The following is an 18,809-nucleotide window of genomic DNA, read 5'->3' on the forward strand; positions in this document are numbered from 1 at the left end:
AATCCAACATGTTCGTTTATTTCCCTGTACTAGGCTACTAGCGCTGTATGTGACGTAAACGCGTACGCGACGTGAGAAGATCTCGGGCCGTATTCACAAAGGATCTTAGGGCTAAAAGTAGGTCCTAACTGGCGTATTTAGGAGTAACTCCTAAAAATAATGGGCGTGTCACTCTTAAATTTAGGACTCCTAACTTTTTTCACTAAGAGCAATTCACAAAGTATTTTAGGACTAAAAGTAGCACCTAAGTCTAGGAGAGCTTTAAAGTCCTCAAGAGGACTCCTAACTCAGTAAGACCTATTCACAAAGAATCTTAAAATGCCTGCGAGACGAAATGTTAGGGTATTCAACTTATTGTGGAGTTAATGCGCGATGCAATAACATCCCCGACTAACAGGAATAATCCGATTAGTCCCGAAATAAAATGTTATAAAAATTATAAGTTATAAAAAAATATATATAACTTATAAAAAATAAAAATAATTGCGCCATCAAAAGACGAGGACGTGTTCGTCAATAGGAAGAAAGTGCATTCCATCAACACGCAGGTTGTTTTTGATGCAAATTTTAACATAGCCTACTGGATGTTGTTGCAAAGTGGCCTGGATCTTCAGCTACCCATGATTCGCGCATTTTAATGGTGAGCTATGGCGTCACATTAGTGCCATAATGCACTAACGTGATAAAAGATGCATTCGGGCGTATTACATTATTCCACACGCGTAGATATTAACTGCGAGCGCGCAAATGATCTCTGCGCGCGCAAAACAGCCTCTCGCGCGCGCAAATTACCTCAGCGCGCGCAAAACAGCCTCTCGCGCGCGCAAATTACCTCAGCGCGCGCAAAACCTCTCGCAAAAGATGTTTTTACGCTCTCGCTCGAATTTGATTTTGGCACTATGGGGGAGGGAACCAAGGCAGGGCGGGCTTTCCTATGATTGGCTGTTTCTGAAGCGCGATATTTGATTGACAGCCCTCCTCAGCTCTCCTCTCATTCAATTCTGAATTGTACAGTTAATGGCTGAAACGATAGTTACTTATTGTAACTCTAGATTCTATGAGTACAGGGGCAGCCTTTTAAGGCTATCGATATTGGGTTATCCCTAGGCGTGCGTTATCCCTATTAGTGCCATAATTCACTAATGTGATAAAAGATGCATTCGGGCGTATTACATTATTCCACACGCGTAGATATTAACTGCGAGCGCGCAAATGATCTCTGCGCGCGCAAAACAGCCTCTCGCGCGCGCAAATTACCTCAGCGCGTGCAAAACAGCCTCTCGCGCGCGCAAATTACCTCAGCGCGCGCAAAACCTCTCGCGAAAGATGTTTTTACGCTCTCGCTCGAATTTAATTTTGGCACTATGGGGGAGGGAACCAAGGCAGGGCGATACGTGAAACGGCCAAACGTGATTGGCCGTTTCTGAAGCGCGATATTTGATTGACAGCCCTCCTCACATTCAATTCTGAATTGTACAGTAAATGGCTGAACGTATTGTAACTCCCGATTCTATGAGTATAGGCGCAGCCTTTGAAGTGTCGGCCTCATTGTCCTTTAAATAGCTGAAGAAAAGCTGTTTATTGGGAGCAGAACGTCCGTCGTTGAGGCACGCCGCACGCGGACGTTATTGAGGCCCACTCTGTTGGTGGTCGGGGATTACAAATTTCAGTGCTACGGCTCACGCCTAGGGATAACCCAATATCGATAGCCTTAAAAGGCTGCCCCTATACTCATAGAATCTAGAGTTACAATAAGTAACTATCGTTTCAGCCATTAACTGTACAATTCAGAATTGAATGAGAGGAGAGCTGAGGAGGGCTGTCAATCAAATATCGCGCTTCAGAAACAGCCAATCATAGGAAAGCCCGCCCTGCCTTGGTTCCCTCCCCCATAGTGCCAAGATTAAATTCGAGCGAGAGCGTAAAAACATCTTTCGCGAGAGGTTTTGCGCGCGCTGAGGTAATTTGCGCGCGCGAGAGGCTGTTTTGCGCGCGCTGAGGTGATTTGCGCGCGCGAGAGGCTGTTTTGCGCGCGCAGAGATCATTTGCGCGCTCGCAGTTAATATCTACGCGTGTGGAATAATGTAATACGCCCGAATGCATCTTTTATCACGTTAGTGCATTATGGCACTAATGTGACGCCATAGTGAGCGGTCTGAGGCAGCTTTTTGAGATGTACCAGTTGGGTGTCACTTGCTGGGTGACAGTGACTATCCATGCAAGACGTGGCTCTAGACACCCTACCTCAATCCACAACCGGGAGCACAGTTAAAGTGTAACATGTAAGTGATTACGCAGATTACGCTTACTCCTATGCGTAAAACACATCGTATTGGCTCTTTGCGAGCACACAAACATACACGAAATGTTGTGGAGAGAGGAATTGGGCAGATGAAACGTCGGTTTCATGTCCTCCACGGCGAAATACGCCTCACCCCTGAGAGGTCAAGCACAGTAATCACTGTATGTGCCATTCTACACAACCTCTGCAAGCGGAGGAACATTCCACAGCCAGACGATGATGATGATGATGATGGCGATCAACATTACAAGGAATTTGGCCGTGTGGAACCGAGTGGACAGGCATTTAGGGATCACTTTGAAAACTCATTTTAGGTAAACACCTTGGCACAAATCAGTCAACACTTGGGTAGTTCGTAACATTTATTTTCTTTTAGATTTTACGTATTTTTATTGTTTGCTTTCTCTCTCTCTTGAACGTGCAGGCTACAACGTCATTATCGTGGTCTGCACAAAATTGCCATCATGCGTGTATTCTGCTAACTGCACTATAACTACTTAATAGGAATTCATTTCTAGCCTAGGCTATTTCCTTGTTTTTCGGTGATTCAGTGGGCTCGTCTGAACAACCAATCATCGAACTGACAGCTTCTAAACTCGTGCACGAGAATTGACGTAATCCATAGCAACGGCGCGTCACTCTTAGTTCACTCTTTGTGATTTATCCTTAGTAAGAGTAGGTCTCAGCGGCTTTGTGAATAACTTTTAAGAAAAAACTCCTACGTAAAATGTTTTAGCGCGAGTTAGGAGCACTCCTAGCGGTAAGATAAAATGCTTTGTGAATACGGCCCTGCCCTGAGCAGCGTTTTGCGCTTGGCAGTGTAGAGACGGGGACGCTACGGCGGAGCGTATTCAAGTTTTACACTCTGGAGGATGGTTTCCGATTTTTGCGTTTTTAAGCCCCAAAAACGCCGTCACCGTCCAAACGAAAGGCATTTACGATAAAATATTTGGTCGTTTTTACCCGCAAGCGTCCGCAGACGCTTTTATCCAAAGCTAGTTTCAAGAATGGGCCTTATGTCAATAAAACCATGCATCCACTTATTGGGCTATGCCGGTCAATACAGTTGAGCCCGATTCTTTTATAAGATATGGTCAACTTAGAATTTCACATTGAACGAAAACAAGCTAAGGCGTGTGTATTAAACCAAATAAGATATATAATAAATATAGTATTTTTTCTCTTCTCCAGTAACTTCACTATAGGCCTACTGTGATATGAAAATCAATTCGTGTAATTAGGCCTACGTTTAATTCCTTTCCATAGGTTACTTTATTTTTTCTTTCTCTTTGTCTTGGTCTCTTCCAACTAATAGGCCTATATCTTACACGTTTGATTATCAGTTTACCTAATTTTAACTTCTAATTTCAAAAGGCCCATGTCAAGGACGACTGTTAAATCAATATAGCCTATATGTTTAGTAGTATAATTCTTGTTGTGTGGAATTACTTTGATCAAAGCATTGCAATGGTAATTTGCGATCTGTTAAGAAAGTGAAGTAGGCCTACTGTCCAGCTTACTAACAGAAGCCTGCGCCAAAGATCATTGCGACATATTTTCAACTGAACTCTCCACACTGCACTAAGGGCGGTGCCTGGCTATAAAATCCCAGCCCTCGAAATTCTCAACTCCTGAACCGTAGCCGAACGGTCCACATTCTTCTCTTCTCCTCTCAGTCCAACAAGGTAAGAATTGATTCAATTGGTCGCAACAATAGCCTGATCCGCCTTTGCCTGCAGCTATTGACGTCTATCTCAATAGGGGAGTTTAGGTGTAGGATTTGTACTTAGTTGAAAGGGGAAACGCTTTTATCAGTGGAGCCCTATTCAACTGTACTTTTTCTTTACTTTACTTTACTTATTTATTTATTTATAGGCTATATTTATTTATTTTACGACTCGACCCGATTGTCTCTTACGGAGGCCATATATGTGCATGCCTCTTTGTGTTTTTCCATCTAAGTTAGTTCAATTCACAGTTTAAAATTAATCCTATAATGATGAAAATAGAAGCCTGAGCCTACAATCAGCTATCAAAGTACTGGCTATAGGCGGCTGTATTCAATTATTCTCTCTTGTTTAAAATGCGCTATTCGATGTGATTATAGGTGTTATAACCACACGTTTGATACACAAAGTCGAAGGTAGAGGGTGTGGCTGGCTATGGAATTAGGAGTGGACTGTGGACATGACCACACTGGAAAAGTTGACGTAGAGACGCCTAGCTCTTTTCTTTAACGTATTTTTTCACAATGTCCCGTTTGAACAACTCGTATAGTTCATGCCTGTGTTGTCGCCCTATAGTTGATCATTAATACAACCACGATTTTCTGCATAAAGTGAATCCAAACGTCACCCAAGGAGCCTGATGGTAACATGTTGTTCTTAATCTAAGGTTATATCCATGCTTATTGTATGTAGCCATGTAGCCACTCTCTCTCAAGGGCCTATGCACTGATCGACACCCCGTAGAGGTTGCTCTCTCTCTTTGTTTAATCCATCGTCTTCTTCTTCAGCAGATCAGCTGTCACCATGCCTTCAGAACTGGAGAAAGCAATGGAGTCCCTCATCATGGTGTTCCATCGCTACGCGTCCAAGGATAGCAAGAACGGCACGCTTAGCCGGCGGGAGCTGAGAGATCTGATGGAGAACGAGTTGTCTGGCTTCCTCAAGGTAAGAGAGAACGCGGGGCTCCGTAGTCCTTCACCTGTTCACGCCTGTACCTGGGGCTCTGCCGGCAGAGTATAGTCTACCCCAATACTAGAACCGGCCGTTTACACAAAGCTTTACCCCTGTGTCTCCCTTTCTCCCAACGCCATGAGAACCATGAGTCTGACATGGAGTATTCTTACACTCTCTTCTCCCCAAACCCTCACCCCCGCCCTTCAGTCTCAGAAGGACCCCGCCGCGGTGGACAAGATCATGAAGGATCTGGACACCAACGGCGATGGCCAGGTGGACTTTGAGGAGTTTGTGTCTCTAGTGGTCGGACTCTCAATCGCCTGCGAGCAGTGTTATAAGATGCAATTGAGCACGGGAGGCAAGAAGCATTAAAACCCCACCAGCACCGTCAGCAGAGAGCTGGAGGAGATGGAGGAATAGAACATTTCAAATGTCCCTTGTTTTCTTTTTTGTATCATGGTCCATTAAACTCAATAAATATTCCTGAACACCCAAAGAGTGATATCTTGTGGTTATGGGTTATTGTATGGACTTTATCTGTACTTGTGGAATCCACTTTTTACACTTATTATGGGAATTTAATCCAACTTGAGTTAGTTTTAGTTATATCTCTATGTGAGAGAAACGGGTCTGTCACCATTCAGTTTTAATTTTGTAAACAGCCATGTGATAATAGGCTAAAGGTGTGGCGTGGGAAGAGTTTTATCTTTTTCTGTTTCTTGTGCAATTGGCTCTAGTTTAGTTAGAGTAAAACGTCCACAGGGTGTGTTGTTGACTCATACCACTGGACTCGATAGCACCACACAGGTAAGATGACGTAACGTCAGAGGGCACTTCCCCACCCTGCCCTATCTCTGAAGGAATCCTCAGCGTTGAAGGAACACACCCAGCACACTGCCATCTCCCAAACACTCAACCCACTGAGACACGCCACACACTGATGTCCTTCTGGTGAGGAAAGGGTGCTTATGAGCAAGCATTACGTGCTTTGGAAACAACCAGGGGTTGATATTTTTGCAAGCAAAATGTAAAAGAGGAAGTAGAGCTCTGGGCAGTTTCTGAGTCACAGGACATAGCAGGCTCATGAGTCTTTTTCCGCAAGAGCCATGTTCATTGTGCTTCATATTGACCTTGTGGGGAGGTGTGGAAACCAAGTTCATGGACCTTCTGTTCCCTTTTCTACTTCCCATTTATGTTCCTCTGTCCGTCTGTCTTTCTCCCTTCTTAGTTTGTGTGTTTGTTTGTGTCTTACATTCATCCCTTCTTTCTTTCATTTTTTTGCTCCCGTCTTTGCATCTTTCTTTCATGAATGTTTTCTTTCTGAGCAGAAGATCCAAGATAATTAAAGAGTGTGTCTTACTTTTTTCACCCCGCCCACAACCCCACCCTCCAAACTGCTCCCTTTTCTCTCCACATCTTGTGAGCTCTTCAAAACTATTTGTTCAGGACAATGTGGCCTGCCAGTGTTACTAGTTACAGGGGCCAACTGGAGGGTTGCTAAGTTACGACTAAGTGGGTGTGGCCAAGGGAAGTACAGCTCAAGAGGCTCACAATGCGGCCGCACCCATGTCATGCACACTTTCAGAGCTCTGAACAGGGAATTCTCTTCAGAGACTCTAAAACAAAGCTTTATCTGTAATAAAATACAGTCATTGATTTACCCAATGTTTTTTTTTTCTTTTACATTTTTTGTATTTCCTGTTGATGTTCTGGTTGTTGTATGGTGTTCACCTGAGGAATTTATTCTCAGGGTTTTCCTGTTTTCTGTATCTCAATTAGCTAGGACGCACTAGATCTGATTAATTTGATCCTTTTATCTATTAGTGAATTTTTGCTCCCAACAGACTCTCATCTCTTTCCTTCTCTTTCGCTCTTAATAACTCTACATATGCCAAATAAGTTATCAAATCTTTGATACATTTTAGATTAAGTGTACTTACAAGTAGGCCTCCCAAACTGTCACTATTCCTCGTTTGATCTGTATGTTACTGTTACCTTACTAAACCACCAGAGGGCATAAAACATTTATTTTATGTTGCCATGGGATTGAAGACAAAATATGAGGCTTACTATTCTTAGCCCAAAGTAAAAAAATGTCATTCTGTAACAATCACCTAAATTTTAAAATATATTAAAACGCATAGTCATATATATTCATTTAAATACGATTTTACAAACTCAAACATATTTAAACATTGTGATGAACGGAGCGCACTACCGGGTCGGACGAGTTGAATGACTCACGCGCCACACCTTGGGATGAGCGCTTGATAAGTGAGGGCGGAGTGACAGCGAGGATAAGCATAAGCATGAACATGCACGGCGCTCCGTGTAGTGGGGGGGAGCTGATGGGAATACGGGGGCTGGTCCTGTACAGACCTGGTACAGACCTGTACAGCTCATGGCTCCTCCCTCCATGACCTAAGAAGCGAGGGCGGCTGAATGTGGTGCTGGCTTGATGGGAGGCCATGACGAGAGACGTATGTTTTGGTTAGGCTATGTTATGTTATGCTATCTTAGGTTATGCTTGCTGACTGATGCAGTCATTTTCTTTTCTTTTGGAACGTTGCTTTATTTTTTTGTGAATGTTTTGGAGAAAATAAAACCTCACTTATGAGGTATCTATCCCAGATACGTGGGGCAACCACGCCGACTGACTGCTGTCGTCGGCCCAAATTTCAAGTAAACACTCGACTTCACTATCGCAACAACGTAAACCCACTCGTCAACTGCTTGCCGCCATTGTTTAAAATGATTGTTCTAGGGAAGAAGGGCATGAACCTATAAAGAAAGAAGGGTCGCGCAAGGACTACGTCATCCAGCTCACGTTGCGTATCCGCACGTGTGCGCGTGTAGTCTCATTAGCGTATGTACTTTGGCCACGGCACACCTCTCCCAAGTGTGCCGTGCCCAAGGGGCTGTTCCGTGCTGGAATACGGGTGGCGTGGTCACACTAGCCAAACGTTCTAGACTTTAGTATGCAAATGAGCTCGGGCACGGAGCCGCGGCCCTAGTGTGAGTGGCCCCGATACAGACTCTTGGCCGCTCAGTGAAACATTTTAAATAGTGGCTGATAATTATGAAATGTTGTGTATTTGATATTTGTGATTAGGGCATGGTGTTGGTCAGCGGGGAATGGTAGGCTGAGCATAGCAGCGCAAAGAACATTATGTGTTCTAACAAATACGGTTATTGTAAACTGGCTGTGTGTGTGTGTGTGTGTGTGTGTGCGTGTGTGCGTGTGTGTGTGTGTGTGCGTGTGTGCGTGTGTGTGTGTTTGTGTGTGTGTATGTTGATCCCTGCACCCCATCATGATAGGTATTACTACAATGTGTCAAAATCTATATTGCCTATCCTGATATTATATCTATAAACCTGCCGTTTCTTTGGTTTGACGTGAGTTATCCTCATTTATCCATGGCCAGACTATACACCTTGAGGAGACTGGGGGAACATCAGCCTCGTGTTTGAGACTGATGAGTTGGTGATTGTGCTTGAACGAAAAGGACCCGATAATGACGACAGACAATGAACACAGGCACGAGCGTGTAAGTACAACGACACTGAATGTCATTTTATTGGGTAGATTGATGTCTTATTCACACTGCGTCTCACAGGCCATGTGGAGGCACATGGACAGAGTTGTGACCATGGCGCAGTACTCCATGAAGTTCAAGGTGCCGTCCTTGTCTGCGTCTAGGTTCTTCATCAGGCAATCAAGCATTTCCTTCTGCATGAGGCACAAGCACAACAACATGCATACATTATAAATTTAACATCTTTTACTGGAAACATCTGGCCACTTCGGCAGCAACACACAATAAAATGCATCCAAACGCACAGTGAACAACATACAACTCCCCATAAGTAACATTATTTTACACATTTTGCATGGAGACGAGAAGCGAGGCCCGAGGCCAGACAGTTGCATTGACAGCTCTCGGTACTCATGACTTTTATTTTGACAGGGTCACAAGTCCCCTCCGTCTCAGCTTGCTTTGAAGCTCATGAGGAGGAGCCCGAAACCTGGATGAATTTCTGGCCAAATGTGCATGTCTATGTTGGCATTAAGCCTACGATCATACAACGATAAAGAGCATGGATACAAATTGGTCTATAACTTGGAGTATCTCAACGAAGGTCATATCACAACAAATGAATTATCAGGACCAGATTTCATTGCTCCTGATAGGGTCTCGATTACAATACATGGATGCATGTTTGTGCACCTTCATTATCACCACAACTAAATACATGCACGTAGAGATTGAACTTGTGTGACTCACCCCGCCAAGGTGAGGCAGTTGTTCTTCCAACAGCTTTGCCAATTCCTTCTTGCTAATTGTTGTGGGATCATTGTCATCTTCACCGCTTGCATATTTCACAAATGTGCCATATAGAATGGCGAGACCGGCTTCCATGGCAGTTGGATCTTGCATATTTCTGGATGATCGGTGGAGCTGGAAAGGAATTGACATTCAATCTAAATCAAAAATTTAAAAAAAAAACTCAAGCACATATTTGTTGAGATGACAGCACATGTTAAATCGCCGACATCGACATCTGTGTCGTACAATCCTCCAAATTGTTCCACCCCCTTACCTGTGTGTGGATGGGTTGTCTGGAACAGAGGTGGTAGGGTCGGTGAGAGCTCACCACCTTTATAGCTCAGCTTTAACCCCTCCCATCTGCTCTCCGTCCTTTGTCCTCCCTTAATGTCACCATGTCAGATATCCATCATCCATCAGCAATGTTGACGCTAGCTGAATACTTATTGTCTCAAACTCGTCATGCAACACAGGGACAAAATGCCTTGAGGGCCAAAGCAGTTTATTTGAGGTCATTGTTACTGTAATTATAGAAAAAACAATGTAAACAGAAGAGTATTCAGGTGTATTCAGGTTTGGCAGCTCTCGGAGGACACGATTTTTATTTCTCAGAGGAGACATTCTATGCACCGAATCTGTCAAGACTTGCCTGAAGAGATAATTAGGGATTGGCTCCCACTATAGAGTGTTGAGCGTTGGTGCCGCAACATCCAGGCAGGAAAATATATATTCAGAAACAGTCCATCAAAATGGATCCAAGGCAGGTACAAAGCACAGTGTTCATTGGTCGTCCCCTTGTCTTCTATCAGGGACATTTCATTTTAGAATACATATCTATTCTTACTTAATTATGTACTTTCTTATTTTTTATTCTCTTGAATATGAACTTGACCATGGAGCTGCATGCTTAAGTTTGCATTTGCTCGCTCTTTTGTGACACTAAACTTTAATCGCATTCGTGGAAAAAAAAAAGAGTTGAATTCAGGTGTGGTGAAAGTAGATATTTAGAGAGGACTCCTATTCAATCGGTTGCGTTGGCAAACACACACACACACACACACACACACACACACACACACACACACACACACACACACACACACACACACAGGTCAGCCATGCCTCGGGGCAGGGGTCTCCATGCAGGAAGTTAAAAGCTGCCTTTGTGGAGAAAGAGGTCGATCAAAGTCAGTTTTAATTTTCTAAATAGTCATGTGATAATAGGCATAAGGTGTGGCGTGTGAAGGGTTTACCTTTTTCTGTTTCTTTTGCAATTGGCTCTAGTTTGGTTAGAGAAAAACCTTCCACAGGGTGTGTTGTTGACTCCTACTACTGGAATCTATAGCACCACACTCACTCAGGTATGATTATGTAACATCAGAGGGCACTTCCCCACCCTGCCCTGTCTCTGAAGGAATCCTCAGTACTGAAGGAACACACCCAGCACATTGCAATCTCCCAAAAACTCAACCCACTGACACACAACACACTGATGTCCTTCTGGTGAGGAAAGGGTGCTTATGAGCATGGTTTTACATATTGTTCTCTGCAAACAACCAATGGTTGATATTGTTGCCTGATTTCATTACAAGTGATCGAGGAACTAGAGCTCTGGGTAAGTGTTTTCAGAGTTTCTGAGTCACAGGACATAGCAAGCTCATGAGTATGTTCCGATGTTTTCCCTGCCACAAGAGCCGTCTTCATTGTGCTTCACATTGGCTCCGTGGAGGGCGATAAGAGGAGTGGAAACAGGGTTCATGAACCTTCTATTTCCTTCTCTGCTTCTCTTTCGTCTCTTTCTCACTTCAGAGTTTGTGTGTTTGTTTTTGTCTTACATTCATTCCTTCTCCCATTCATTTGTTTGTGCTTGTCTTTCATCAATTTTTTCTTTCTGAGCAGAAGATCCAAGATAATTTATCTTCCCCTTTGTCTCCACATCTTGTGAGCAGCTCTTCAAAACTATTTATTCAGGGCTCGACTATTGTGGCCTTCCAGTTTTACCAGTTACAGGGGCAGACCGGAGGGTTGCTAAGTTACGGCTGAGTGGGTGTGGCCAGGGGAAGTACAGCTCATGAGGCTCACACTGCGGCCACACCCATGTCATGCACTCTTTGAGAGCTCCGAAACAGGGAATTCTCTTGGGAGACTCTAAAAAAAAGCTTTATCTGTAATAAAATAAGTCTTGATTTACTCGATGATTTTTGTTTTACACTTTTTGTGTTTCCTGTTGGTGTTGTTGTTGTTGTTGGTGCATGATGTGAACCTGAGGAATTTGTTCTCAGGGTATTCCTGTTTTCTGTATCTCAATGACTGCACTATTTCATCTCTCTTTCCTTCTGTTTCGCTCTTGATAACTCTATATGCCCAATTAGTTATCAAACTACAAAACGCATTTTAGATTTAGTGTACACACGTGTTGGCCTCCCAAACTATCACTATTCCTCGTTTTGTCTGAATGTTACTGTTCCTTTATTGAACCACCAGAGGGCAAAACACATCTTTTTTTCATGTTATCATGGGATTGAAGACAAAACATTACTTATGCCTAGCACAAATCTAAAAGCTTCCTCATTGTGAGATTTTTCACAAACTAGGTTTTAAAATATATATTTTAAATATTTGTATTGAAATTCATTTTTACATGATTTAAACAAACTTCCTCAAATATGTCAATCTATATTATAATATCCTGATAATAATCCATAAACATGCTGTTTCCTGTGCAGAAGAAAGTGTATGTATGTATACAAACTATGGGGCACATGTAGGCCTAATACCTTATATGCGGTTTGGATTGGATTGGTTCAATATCCAACAATTCTACATTTAAGAAGTTCAAGGAAAGTAAAACTTACATGCAGCTACATTGAAATAATATTCAAACTGCCACTTTGCAAACGATGCCTGTGCATAAGGAATTTCCCTAGCCCTTCCGTTGTTGTTTTGGTCAAATGATTTGCATTCACACATTCATACGCATGTCTATGCCTTATACTCAGATCAGATGCCACTCAATTTATTTTGTGGAAATACTAATAACATTCCTCTAACGTAAGCCAAATAAACAAACAAAGAGTGGTTCGGCACCCATGGCTAAAATGTCAATTATATGTAGAAAAAACTCCAACTCATGTACTGTTAAACCAGCAGGGTTACGAACACTTGTATGAAATCTTGCATTCATCGCTATGATAAAGTACACTCAGGTTTTAAGTTCAGTGTATCTCTGGGCTGTAGTTCCCAAACCAGTCTTTTATGTTAGCTGCCTTCTGTTGCTGACAATTGTGCTCCTCAGTATAATTACGACAGTGAGTTTGTTGTGGTTAGTCCCAGTGTTCACGCCCAGTCCTGATAGGGCCGTTTTGGGCGCCCATTTTCCACCCTTTTTCGGTTCAAGGATGTACTTTGGCTACAGTCTTAATTTGCACAAGCAATGGTACCATTGTGCTCCATTTTGTATGAAAGTATTATGGCATACAGCTCTGTAGGAAAGGTTCACGATTAAAAATCCAAAATAACTATCGAAATATCGAAATAATAACACATTCATGGTGATCGCGTCATCTTGAGTATGACAAAAACATCTCTGGTACGACAAAACATAGATTAAGGCTTGGTAAAAACCTTTCCATTGGAGAAGCATTTAAAAAAAAAAAGCCATCACTATGTTTCTGCAAACTTTAATTGTATTGCACTCATCAAGTAATATAAGGGCAACATGTGTAAAATGCCTTGAGGGCCAAAGGAGTTTCTTTCATGTCATTGTTACAATTATAATCTAACCGTAAAATCAACAGGACAGTTGAGTAGGCCTATATAACAATGGCTTATTTTCTGTTTTCCTTTCTATAAAAGGAATACCAACTGTTAATAACGTCCAACAACGTATTTCAGGTTGAGCAGCTCTCATTGGAGAATTTTGTTAGTGTATAATGTCCCATGCCTTGAATTCTATTCACCGAATCTGTCAAGACTTGCCTGAAGAGCTTATTAAGGATTGACTCCCACTGTAGCGTTGGCGCCGCAAAATCCAGGCAGGATGTGCAACACCGATGATCAGCATATCACTTTACACAACTATTGAAATATTTATTCAGAAAAGTCCATCAAAATGGATCAACGCACACACAGGCGTCAGTGTTTATTGGTCGTCCCCTTGACCTCTATCAGGGACATTTGCATTTTATAATATATATATATAATTTTTATAATAAATATATCTTTATTCTTACTTAGCTTAATTTATTTTCTTATTTTTATTTCTTGTGTATTACAGTTTTTCTCAGTCGCTTTGGTACATTTCTCAGATCAGAATTGAAATTTGCAAAACAGTAAGTGCATTCTCAAAACAATAGCAAAACACCATGGATTTCATGCAAAAGCCAGTCTCTTGCTCAAAATCCTTAGTTTGTTTCTCAGAGGTAACTATCTGTGTCAATGAACATGTCAGTGCCATCACAATGACAAGTCCTTGTGTCATTGTGTACGGATAAGACAGTCAAATTGCTTTGTCATGTTGTCAATATAACAGTGTACTCTGGAGGGATATTCTGATGTAAACTATGGCTAAAGTTTTGAAGACAATTATTGTAAATTGTAAGTTACACCTTAATGTATGTGGGAGATTGATTGCAAGAGACTGGACAAGATTCACATTTACGCTTTGACTGTTTGCACTGTAATTTGTTGACGGACCATGTCATTGCTAGAAATGTGAACATAGGAAAATCTCCTTAGGGTAAACTGTACATGCTTTGTTGTATGAATTGCAGTGCAGTCTTCCTACACCTCCTGACGTTCCTGTCTGTTGGGCCACAAATTCTCATTCTCACGCAGCCTCACTCCTATTCCTCTTCTCTCTGGCTGTTGACCCTGTCCAATTCCTTGTCCTTCCATTGTCAGACAATGTAACATTGTGTTGTGCTCCAGCTGGTTGGTTGATCTAACACTTCACACATTTCCCTTCTTTAGAGAAAGTCAAGATACACCTGGTAGCAATTTACCAATTCAGGACAGATTTAGAAAAAAAGTCTAATGGAAATGTATAGAAATATGCTTGACATATTATGACAACTTGTTCAACCATTTTGCATGTAAAGACTTACGCAATGAACTAATGCCTAAATGTTGTGGGGGTGAGACTATTCAATAGACAGACACCCATTACAATACATTTTGATCGACATGACATTTGATAATGTAGGAAAGAGCAGAGAATTGTACATAATCATTTGCATGAATGTACCAAAGCATTTGCAACTTTTTCAAAGAAATGAGAAACAGCTTTTCAGATGTGCACAAGTGACACATAGATGTGAAGATTGAACAGGTAGTTTTGAGAATTTCAATTCTGATCTGAGAAATGTACCAAAGCGATTGAGAAAAACTGTAAAATGTTGATTGAGATGAAATGTAAATTCCTTTCCAGCTCAACCGATCATCCTTAACCAGAGAAATATGGCAGAACCAACCGCAATGGAAACTGGTCTCGCCATTTTTTATAGTACATTTTTGAACATGCAACTAGGGAAGGCAATGATGATCCCACAACAATTAGCAAGAAGGAACTTTCTACGCTGATGCAGAACAACTGCCTAACATTTATACGGGGAGTCACACAAGTTCAATCCCTATGTTAACGTGCATATATTCATTTGCATCCATTTATTTGTGGTGTTACTGTAAACAAAAACTCAAGCACATATTTTATCTTAGATGACAGCACATGTTCAATCGCTTACATAAAAATCTGTATGGTACATACATCCAAATTGTTCCACTCCCTTCCCTTTGTGCGGATGGGTTATCTGGATAGTGCTGGTTAAGTCGTCGGTGAGCTCACCACCTTTATGGCTCAGCTATGTGGGGAAACTAGATATTAAGGGTCAGCCATGCCTCGCGACAGGGCTCTCTTTACAGGAGGCTACAGACCTGTTTATATTTTGAGAAACAGGTCTGTACGCATTCTGTTTTATTTTATAAATAGCCATGTGATAATAGGCTAAAGATGTGGCGCCAATGTCAAGGGTTTATTGTTGGGAATTCTGTGTCTTGATGGATTTAGAGAGTACCTGCTTGGCAATCGGTTGCTTGGCCCCCCCCACACACACACACAGACAGACAGACACGTACACACCGTGCACACTCATGTGCACACACAAACACACACAGAGAACCTAATGTCAGCCATACCTGGCAGGGGTCCCTTTAGTGCCAACCTACATGTCTTTGGAAGAGTGAGAAAACCAGATTGCCTGGAATTAACTTGCAGAAACGGTAGGGAAAAGACATGCATATAGAGTGTTTGAAATGCATGCCATTCATGTACACCATTAGTAAGTGAAACGTGTCCTCCTATTTTGGCAAGACTTCCAAATGAGGCTCCATAAGTATAGGTGTAGGAAAAACCATGCAGAAGGATATTATGAAGATACCTTTTTTCAATGAAATGTAAAGCAAAGAGCGAAGGATGAATTTGCGCATGATCATGAATTAATAGTTGCCATAACGGTGGCCATTTTCTCTGCCTAAGTCTCCATTTGGGACTGGTTTGGTTTTTAGAGCACAGTGCAGTGAGTCACTACATAAACGGCCAGAAAAATAGCACGAGGGAGGGGGAACCCAAACATCCCACCACAGCAGTCTGAGTCATCTGGACCAAATTTTCCATTTCCATTTCACCTCACAAACCGTTTCTGTTAGAAGGTCTTAAAACTTGGGTGAAGGAGCAAATATCTTACGCAAAAAGGCAGTAATCTGTGAGCAAAATGATAAATTGAGTATCCGAATGTGGGTGGATGTGTATGGGTTTCATAGCGCAGGCTACACACAACCCTCTACAAATCCTCACCGCTTTTTTGAAGCCCCAGGGTTTCAAAAGTGGGAAACTGGTTTAGATGTCTGATCTAAAATCAGACATCTAAACCAGGGGATATTGTTTGGTTTGTTACTTTGAGAGAGGGCATGGTCTACTAAAGGAAATGGGCATTTTCCGGCTTACCACAACCAATATCAACAATAAAAAAATATAGTTTTCCGCTTCTGTCTTCAAGGAAGTATAGCCACCAAGCAGTAATTTCGAAAAAGTTATACTGAAGAAGACATGAGTATAAAGCCTCCAAGACCAAGTTATGGTCTGAGGGTTTTATTGTGTTTATCTCAACTATTGCTTCCAACTGTTTTCCGTGCAAGCAAAGCAACACAGGCCGCCCAGAACTTGTGACTATCGTCAATTATGTTGAAACGGGCCACAAGCATTCCAACAATGAACTGTTATGTGGCTGGGAAGAGGCTGGAGGATTTAAAAAAAATAAAAAAGCAGTTGGTCGAGGTGCCAAGCTCCAGTTCGTCCACGAGCAAACACACTTAAAGGGGCAGCCCACCATTTGACTTCAACTTAAAACCCAGAGCAGTCTGCAGGTCAACAATCCGAACACATTAATACTTGATAGTGGGTTATAAATCTTGGAATTCAAATCCTGCTCAGATATAGGATCCGGCAGGCCCAGGCCTGTATGTAGCATCACCTCCCCTGGGAGAGAGGAGATGGGGGCTGCGAGGAGGGGCTGTGATAAAAGGAGGATAAAGGGTGTGGCAATATATAGGGCATCCCAACCGCCTTTTTCCCGTTACTTTCGACTGCGCTTGTCTTTCACCTCCTCATCCGCTTGCTCTGAACGTGCCCCGGGTCAACTCTGGTGAGTGCAATGAAAATAAGTGATGCTATGATTTGAAATTCCTGCCCGCTGTCATTTGCTGCATGTCCTCCCCTCTCTCTCCCATACCTTCCCGTCTAACTCACTGTATCTTTATTGAATAAAAAAGCGAAAGAATGCGGAAATAAATCTTACAAAAAACTTAAACCAGCCTGAGTGAGCAGGCTGATGTTTTGTGACTTGTGCAACACTACTTCAGTGAACTTCCCTTTCACATATAATACTTTGAGTAAATTGCATCCTTCGGAAACGTTTTCATATTTTCATAATATAATTATAATTATTATAACACAGAAGTATTATGGAAGAGTGACTCTTGAAACACGTTCTCCTGAATGTACTGTATATTTGTTCTCCCGTGGAACGTGGTTGTTCAAAGGTACACCATCTTGAAATTACCTTTGGGACTTCACCCATAAGTATTCCTTGGCCCTACCTGGGGAGGTGCTGTTGCCGTAGCAACACCAGCCTATGTCAGGAGGCAGTGTTACATCTGTATTTTAGACTATAGTGAGACCCGTGACCTAACTAACAAGGATACAAACACCTGCTGCTCCTGTGGGGTGGTTGGTGGTGTATTTATATCCATCATTGGAGAAAATCAAATGATAACACTGGAAAAAACAAGAGGAGTAATGTCCCTTAAAATGCTAGAAGCTTCACAGTAGCAATTTGATTTGAGTTTAGATGAGATATGTGTCTCAGTAGACACAAGATTATACATACTGCAGAAAATATTCTGGAGTAAATGTGAAGGAAACCACAAGGTTTCTCTTCACAGATGACCTTAACCTCTTTCTCTCTCCCTTCCCTCTTTTCTCTCAACCAGCCACCATCATGTCTGTTCTAGATAGCATCGGTTTTCTCATCGCTACCTTCGAAAGGTATGCTGGGGAAGATGGGGACAAACGCACCCTGTCCAAGCCGGAGCTTAAAAAACTGATTCAAACTGAGCTGAAAGGTTTAATAGCGGTAGGTCATGGGAAAGTGGTTCTACTATAGGCGTGTTTGTGATGACATGTGTAACATCCTGTTGTGCTGTTGTGCTCTTATGATTTGATGCCAGTTTGCAATATTATCAATAACTTTAAGAACTCTTTATACAAATTCAACGTTCTATAATAGCCCCCCTAACCCCAACCCATGTTAAAGAGTGTAGGTATGTTATTGTGAAACACTTTTTGTACGTGCATTTCCACATTTGCATTAAAATTGCTTAACCAACTGAACTCTTTTACCAATTGGATTGTTGTCCCTTTCTCATCCAGACATCCAAACCAGGTGAGGTAGACAAACTAATGGATGACCTGGACCATAACAAGGACAAGTTGGTGGATTTCAAGGAGTACATGACTTTCATGGCTGCCGTAACAATGATTTGCCATGAGTTCTTTACAAAGCAGTAGGGCATTACCGCCATCTTGTGGTCATAATGTGTTATTTGAATGCAGCTATTGATCCAACTAGTCAGAGTAAACTGTACTCTACTGCTAACATAATAAAAAATATTCAAAAACATCCGCTTGGTTACTTTTTTTTACCCAAATGAATGCATGCTACTGTAAATTTCAACATAAAACGCTTGAAACTATTTTGGATAGATACCAGCAGCACATACATGTTGTAGCATCCACAATTTGGCAACCAAATGCATTCAGATTTGACACCACAGGGGTCAAACCTCATGTGGCCCAAAATAATAGGATTAATGCAATCCAAGCATAATTTCCAGTAAAAGTTTAAACCATTTGAGCGGAACAGGGAACTAAGGATCGCATTGTAT

General features: G+C 42.0%; 2 protein-coding genes and 1 long non-coding RNA gene across 6 annotated transcripts; 2 read left to right on the forward strand and 1 right to left on the reverse strand.

Moving 5' to 3' along the window:
* The first annotated feature begins 3,814 nt into the window (after positions 1 to 3,814).
* s100a10a (S100 calcium binding protein A10a) lies at positions 3,815 to 5,481 on the forward strand. 3 transcript variants are annotated; one of them, XM_030346379.1, is made up of 3 exons: positions 3,815 to 3,987; positions 4,818 to 4,974; positions 5,191 to 5,481. In XM_030346379.1, the coding sequence occupies exons 2-3, from the start codon at positions 4,834 to 4,836 to the stop codon at positions 5,353 to 5,355; spliced, it is 306 nt and encodes a 101-aa protein (XP_030202239.1). In that variant the 5' UTR covers positions 3,815 to 3,987; positions 4,818 to 4,833; the 3' UTR covers positions 5,356 to 5,481. The 3 variants fall into 3 exon arrangements, with proteins under 3 accessions (XP_030202239.1, XP_030202240.1, XP_030202241.1); XM_030346380.1 differs by having other exon boundaries at positions 3,857 to 3,987; positions 4,821 to 4,974; XM_030346381.1 differs by lacking the exon at positions 3,815 to 3,987 and adding an exon at positions 4,611 to 4,672 and having other exon boundaries at positions 4,821 to 4,974.
* A 3,049-nt stretch (positions 5,482 to 8,530) lies between these two features.
* On the reverse strand, positions 8,531 to 10,579 carry LOC115535335 (uncharacterized). 2 transcript variants are annotated; one of them, XR_003974475.1, is made up of 4 exons: positions 10,565 to 10,579; positions 9,586 to 9,694; positions 9,270 to 9,443; positions 8,531 to 8,713 (listed from the first exon to the last, which is right to left on the reverse strand). It is a non-coding gene; the product is annotated as an uncharacterized LOC115535335 (long non-coding RNA). The 2 variants fall into 2 exon arrangements; XR_003974476.1 differs by having other exon boundaries at positions 9,586 to 9,795.
* A 6,135-nt stretch (positions 10,580 to 16,714) lies between these two features.
* Positions 16,715 to 18,544, forward strand: LOC115535334 (protein S100-A6). Its single transcript, XM_030346382.1, has 3 exons — positions 16,715 to 17,008; positions 17,856 to 17,998; positions 18,295 to 18,544. Exons 2-3 carry the CDS (start codon positions 17,864 to 17,866, stop codon positions 18,430 to 18,432), a joined length of 273 nt encoding a protein of 90 aa, XP_030202242.1. The 5' UTR covers positions 16,715 to 17,008; positions 17,856 to 17,863; the 3' UTR covers positions 18,433 to 18,544.
* Positions 18,545 to 18,809: the final 265 nt, after the last annotated feature.

Source organism: Gadus morhua, chromosome 22, assembly GCF_902167405.1.
Source record: "Gadus morhua chromosome 22, gadMor3.0, whole genome shotgun sequence".
NCBI lineage: Eukaryota > Metazoa > Chordata > Actinopteri > Gadiformes > Gadidae > Gadus > Gadus morhua.